We start from the raw sequence: 6,354 nt of genomic DNA, 5'->3' as shown, positions 1-6,354 counted from the left end.
TCAAATTAATCATGATTAATCACCATTTGCAACTAAGTCTGAAATATGCCCATTTTTACTGTAGAGATAAATGACATATATTTCTATGTACAGCATGAACACTTTAAATGATTGCAAAAAATACTAATAAGACAGCCGCCTACTTGGTCTAAAGTGGTCTGAGAGACAGAGTAGTCCTCTATCCTGAGTGCCTCCTTGTTGGTGGCCAGCAGGGAGAAGATGCGTGCAAGGGAGGTCAGGGATGAGGGCAGCTGGTACTGCAGCATGTTGCGATGTTTCTCCTTCAGGTTGCTGCCGGGAAGTTCTTGCTCGATAAACTCCATCACCGGCCGAAGGTCTGGATCCGGTCCAGCCACCCTGAGGATGATGGTGTAACCATCCCCAAACCTGAAGAGTAAAAGATGATGATTAATATTATGTCCATCCGTGCATACTGTACATAAAATGTGAGATCAGCATTTAAGACATCACCGTCGTAAACGCAACAATGTTATATAATTCACTCTGCCCCAAGAAGAGCTGTGATTCCTACCTGTTTTTCAGGTGCTGCACACTCCCCAGACAGCGGAACCTGCCATTGACCATGATGGCCATCCTGGTGCAAAGCGCTTCACACTCTTCCATGCTGTAAAAAAAAATAACCAAGCTGAGTTTGTGCATGTTTGGGACTATCATCTTCAATGACCACATCACATCTAACCTGTGGGAGGTCAGGACGACAGATCGTCCCTCTTTGATGATGCTCAGTATGGCGTTCCACAGGGCGCGCCGTGCTTTAGGGTCCATGCCTGTTGTAGGTTCATCCTGTTATAAATATAATATAAACAAAAAGTGATGTAAATTCACTTCATTGGGGAACATTTATATGATTGTGTGGTTATTCCCTACTGACCAGGAACACAACAGGCGGTCCTCCTATGAGAGCGATGGCGGTGGACAGTTTCCTCATGTTGCCTCCACTGTAGCTGCCTGCTGCCTTGTCCACATACTTGACTAACCCCAACTTGCGGATGCCCCACTCTGCCACCTAATGGAGACAAGCAGACATCAATTATGTTGTGTGTTGCTCAGAACTCAAAACGAACACATTCGATTGGATTTTCAATGATAACTCAAATTGCTTGGATGGAAAATTCAAAAAACAACTCTAACAAGCTGCTGTGCTCAGAACTGTTTGTCTGAGTCTCAAACGCTTGGCTCTCGCAATCGTCTTTAAGGACAATGGCCGTATTTTAACATCCACCTGGATGATGTAAGAATGACTACTGTCAAACAAAACAGGATACTGTCACACCAAAACAACATCAGCAAACTCAACCTTCCTCTCTGCACACAGCCATCCTCATCCTTTTTGATGGGGAAATCTGCTAAACTCGTGTTTTGCTGGTTTGTGTGCGTGTGTGTGTATGTGCTCTACTGACCTCACACACTTCCTTCTCAGGCACGCCTCTCAGAATGGCATAGAACTCAAGGTGCTCCCGTCCTGTCAGCAGGTCATTGACGGCATCAAACTGAGGACAGTATCCCATGTTCTGATGTACCTCATCTATTTCTGTCGTTACACTGGAGTGAGACATACAGTTTTATTGTTCTAATTCCACTGAGATTGCATAAATCATCATCATGTCATTTTATAATAAATATTGAGTGTCTTACCTCTTTCCTGCCAGGTAGGCCTCTCCACTTGTGACCACTGAGTCTCCTGTCAGCATTTTAAATGTACTGGTTTTCCCTGCTCCATTGACTCCCAGCAAACCAAAGCACTGAAAGACAAAGAAACCCACCATATAGACTTTTGACACATTTCAATATACAGTGATACAGTGGCGCAATAGCGAACCAGGAGGGGAGCTTAATGTCAGCTGAATGATGTCATACGTTTATGATGTGGGTGACATATTCGATCGACCCATACGATCAATGTGATGGGCACCCCTGGTCTATAGAGTTAAGTATGGTATATAGAAAGAGTCGGGTATGTTGTTGTTGTCGAGTATTTCCTACCTCGCCTGGGGGGATGCCGACACACAGTCGGTCCACGGCGGGCTTCTGTTTCCGCTTGTAAATCTTAGTGAGCTGCCTCAGCTCCAAGATGTCAGCCTGTCCTCCTCCACTGAGGATTCTCTGTCGTTCTCTGGCCACATCTTCATCCTCTTCTCTGATTGGCTTCAGGTGACTGGAGGATGACCTGGAAGGCAATGCATGGAGGTGAGGACACACTCAAAAGCAGACTCATGAAAGAAAAAATGTCATCCACATTGTGAATATCTTAGAAGAGAGGAAGTAGAATAATGACATCGGTATGCACTGACCTAGCCTTGATGCAGAAGCGATACTGAATGAGGACGGTGATGCAGAAGAAGATGACTCCCTCAATGGCCATTGCAAACAGGTTCTTTCCCACCATGTCCCAGGCCAATGGAGAACGGAAACGGTTTTCCCCTGAAGACACACAAAATCCATCTTGTTAAAAACCCAAAGCGTATTAAAAGCAGTACGTGTCAGTTTCCTGTTCCTGCCAGCAGGCCACTTTACTGGGCTTACCAAATCTTTCCAAAGCATCAGCCATCGCTTGGTTCTTCACCATGTCGATCAGGCCTCTCCCAAGACAGAAGTGAGGGAAGATGAGGAACACGTTCTTCAGGATGTCGTTGATACCGCCAATGTCCTACCAGTATTGAAGCATTTACTCTCAATCCTCCAATAATACAGTATATGTCAGAAAACCAAACAACAAGGAAGTTCTTATTTACATTGCCTCCAAACAGCTCCAGTACAAACGTGGACACGCTTCCGTTGATTCCGATCAGTATGTTGACACTGGTCAGAACCACATAGGCCGTGCTGGGGATCTTAAAGAAGAATGAGGCTGGGTACATCAGAGGGGTGATGGACCATCTGAAAAAACAACATTAAACAATGAGCAAGGTCTGAGCCCAAAATTAAAAATATATATATTCCAACTTACCCATAGAGCAGCAGCAGCAGGGCCAGAACAGGCAGGTTGGTGGAGGAGACATAAGCCTCTTGTTGGAAGCAAATGAAGATAATGATAACCAGTGTGGCAGGAACAATGTAGTTACACTGTAAGAAAGGAGAAAAAGCACAATGAGTAAGATATAATCATGGCTTAACTATTCTGAATATCATAGTGATGGCATCCATTAGTGTTGCATATGTACCAGCCTTGTACAAAATTCTTCTATCAAAACCCATTTAATTTAAGAAAAATGGTGGAAAAGCGTGCTTTACTTTATCCAAGTAGTTATTAACTTTATTACAATTAGATGCAACAATGTTACCCGATAAATTAAGAATTGTAATAAATGATTCTGGCATTTACCACAATTTGTGTCATTTGTTCATTTTCAAATCAAAATAATACTACAATTTATTCAAAATAGAGGGAATTTGTATGTAATTTTAGCGCTTGTAAAGTCAATCAAACATCCTGTAGGGCAGTGATCCCCAACCCCTGGCCCGCGGCCCAGTACCGGGCTGTGGGTCATTTGGTACCGGGCCGCACAAAAAATAAAAAATAATTTCCATTATTTTTAAAAATTTTTTTGATGTTTTATTTTGAAAAGTGGCCGGATTCTCTTTGTTACATTCGTCTCACATTGTGTGTGTGCTAACTTTCTCTCTGTACTTTCTACTGTATTTTTACTGTTCTTCTTTCACCTCATATTTGGTCTCAAGTGCTGATTCTATGTGGGAATGCATAAAGGTAAGTTGTGATGACTTATTGAGTGCTAATGTGCACATTTGTCTCATGTTAATTCATGCTAGCACGCTGCCTTTTACCACACACATCAAACAGCCATGTAATAACTCTGGAAAACTCTGGAAAAACTCCAAGCTTGAACTGGTGGATGGTGGGTTGGCATTCATTTTGTGCTTTTAATTTGATGTTATTCATGTCTTAGTTTTACACAATACATAATAAATAAGATAAATTAGATCGCTATCATGTACGAACCCCCTTGGTTGGGGACCACTGCTGTAGGGTGTAGCCAATTAAAGTCCAATTCTAATTCTTCAAATTAATTGAATTAAAACTCCAAATGTTTAATTTTGCAAAAGCCTGTTTGGCAACAATCCCAACCTGTGGATCAATAACACCCGCTAAGTCACTTCCACTATTTAAGCGCCTTTTTATGTTCCACCACTGATAGCATCAATGTCGTACCATGTCCCAGACAAAGTTGGCCAGCCAGTAGAGGAAAGGTTGCACTCCGCTGATAAACTGCATGTGCTTGGCCTTGTTTACCCTCTCCTGGATGAGGAAAACAACAAAGCTGGCAGGCACAAAGGACATGGCAAAGATCACGCAGATGGACACCAGCACATCCACTGATGTTGTCATTCTGAAAAACATTTAAAGAGTGAAGGGAAGTCATCAATTAGTTTTCCTTGTCAATATTACTTTAAGTTCACCAGCAAAATTGATGAACACTTACAGTGCAACTTGTGACAGCTGCTCCTTGGTGAGGTTGAGAGGATGATTATACGCAGTGATACCAAACTTGGTGGGGTCTTTGCCAGCTGGCAGACTTGCTCGAAGGATTCCATTGTTCATCACATTTAGGAAAGAGCCGATACTGTGCCAGCCTTTGTTGTTGAACCAGATCTGTTGACGGATGTGAGTTTGTTGCTGATTTGTTACGATTACATGACCATCCCATATCCCATTTTTACATGCTACACGTGAGGAAGCACTGACCTTGACATTATTTTTGGTGTCCAATCCTTGAATAAAGTTGGAGAGACTGCGGAAGAAACGATCTGCTGCAGTTCCCTGGAGAGAGGATGAAAGGTCAGTCACGTCTCTTGTAGCAGTAAAGATAACAGGTACAGTCAACATACAGCACATTTTCGGGACAAAAGATACTAGGAGACAGGCCCATTTCCCAGACACAACCAGAAAACACAAAAAAATATGCCATGTGTAGCTTTAACATCTTCAACACTTCACAATCTCTGTTCTAGTTCATCCCAAAGGTGTTTGATGGGTTGAGGTCTTTGTGTCCCTATACTTGTGTCCATATTTGTAACATAGATATTTAGTTTCTTACATTTGGTTTGTTTGTCGAGGTATTTATCTAAGCTAAAACAGTACAACTATTACATTTGAAATGTCTTACCCTTTCGAGACGGAAGCGTCTGCGGAGTTGAGCAATAGCATCATCGACCTGGTCCCTGTGGGCTGGAAGCTGAGAGCCTCTGGCGCCAAGCGAGAAGCCACCATATCTGTGCAGAGATATTGTTAACTATTTTAGAGTGGATACACCAATACACTCATAAACACAAAGAGGAATTAAATGCCAGATATTGTACCTGAACTCATTGACCCAAATCTTGTTCTTTAGGCTGTGACGAGAGACAGACAAGAAAGAAGTTTAATTATGGCCAGTTTCTCAAAATAAATAAAATTATAAAATGTGTAATCAGCGCTACCTTTTCCCAATGATCTGAGCGTAGGTCTTCACCAGATAATCCGACACGTTTCTACCAGTCAAATTCTGAAGAGTGTCTTTATCGCTGAGTTTCATCTGGATACAAAAGCAGACAAAACAGATCATTTACACTTGATTTAAACCGTTATGTTTTACATTTGAGTATAAATGATCTGGCTTCACTAACCTGTGGAGGTGGAAGACCCCCTGCACCAGCTGGACATTCAGGCAGCATCCTTTTGCGTCCTTCACAGCTGCACTCGCATAGAGGAGATGGATTCTCCATGGACCAGTTGCCTTTGTCAAACATGTCTGTCACACTTTCAGGTACTTGTGGAACTGACCACTCATCCTCCATTGCTGCACATGGAGTGTTCCTGTAGCATATGGAGAAAATGGAACTACTAAATGTAAAAATTTGTAATTCGACTCTTTTAGAGCTGTTCCGTGCTGCTAAATACATTTGATCTATAACTTATATATTGTTTGCAGTTATGAAATATACTCACGTCATGGATCCTCCTTCCATGCAGCGTGTTCCATATCCTGGTTTGTCTGTCAGAGCTCCAAGCAGTTTGTTGGTGTGAGGGTCCTCAGGTATGTCATTACTGTAAAGACACACAATATTATTGTTTATTTAACGTGTTTGTGTCTTATCACATAATTCAGTTGAAGACAAAAAAATGGTTCTGCAAAGCTATACTGTTACTTTAACAAGGATTAAAAATTCCAAACAAACCTGATGAAGGTAAACTGCTCCCCATACATGCTAGTATCGAGGGCCAGACTTGGGTACTTTCCAAACGGAGGAACAATTAGGCTGAACACCAGGGCAATGCACACAAATACAGCTGGGAGGACGATCTGGAGGAACAAAAAACACACATGCTGATTATTA

At 42.2% G+C, this 6,354-nt stretch overlaps 1 protein-coding gene across 1 annotated transcript in view; it reads right to left on the bottom strand.

The window, feature by feature from the left end:
• The window catches only part of LOC129183345 (phospholipid-transporting ATPase ABCA1-like), a 42,964-nt gene that overhangs the window by 7,646 nt on the left and 28,964 nt on the right, over positions 1-6,354 (bottom strand). Inside the window, exons 29-48 of the mRNA XM_054780465.1 lie at positions 6,196-6,320; positions 5,966-6,064; positions 5,644-5,833; positions 5,458-5,552; positions 5,338-5,370; positions 5,145-5,250; positions 4,724-4,798; positions 4,461-4,630; positions 4,190-4,367; positions 2,969-3,084; positions 2,754-2,898; positions 2,545-2,668; positions 2,313-2,442; positions 2,005-2,188; positions 1,657-1,763; positions 1,422-1,563; positions 893-1,027; positions 701-804; positions 533-625; positions 144-387 (exon numbers count right to left, since the gene is read on the bottom strand). Of these exons, the coding sequence (XP_054636440.1) occupies positions 144-387; positions 533-625; positions 701-804; positions 893-1,027; positions 1,422-1,563; positions 1,657-1,763; positions 2,005-2,188; positions 2,313-2,442; positions 2,545-2,668; positions 2,754-2,898; positions 2,969-3,084; positions 4,190-4,367; positions 4,461-4,630; positions 4,724-4,798; positions 5,145-5,250; positions 5,338-5,370; positions 5,458-5,552; positions 5,644-5,833; positions 5,966-6,064; positions 6,196-6,320 (2,595 nt within the window). The remainder of the gene's footprint in view (positions 1-143; positions 388-532; positions 626-700; positions 805-892; positions 1,028-1,421; positions 1,564-1,656; positions 1,764-2,004; positions 2,189-2,312; positions 2,443-2,544; positions 2,669-2,753; positions 2,899-2,968; positions 3,085-4,189; positions 4,368-4,460; positions 4,631-4,723; positions 4,799-5,144; positions 5,251-5,337; positions 5,371-5,457; positions 5,553-5,643; positions 5,834-5,965; positions 6,065-6,195; positions 6,321-6,354) is intronic.

Source organism: Dunckerocampus dactyliophorus, chromosome 6 (genome assembly GCF_027744805.1).
Source record: "Dunckerocampus dactyliophorus isolate RoL2022-P2 chromosome 6, RoL_Ddac_1.1, whole genome shotgun sequence".
Taxonomy (NCBI): domain Eukaryota; kingdom Metazoa; phylum Chordata; class Actinopteri; order Syngnathiformes; family Syngnathidae; genus Dunckerocampus; species Dunckerocampus dactyliophorus.
Note: the sequence above shows the minus strand (reverse complement) of the source record. Positions and strands in the feature narration are given on the sequence as shown.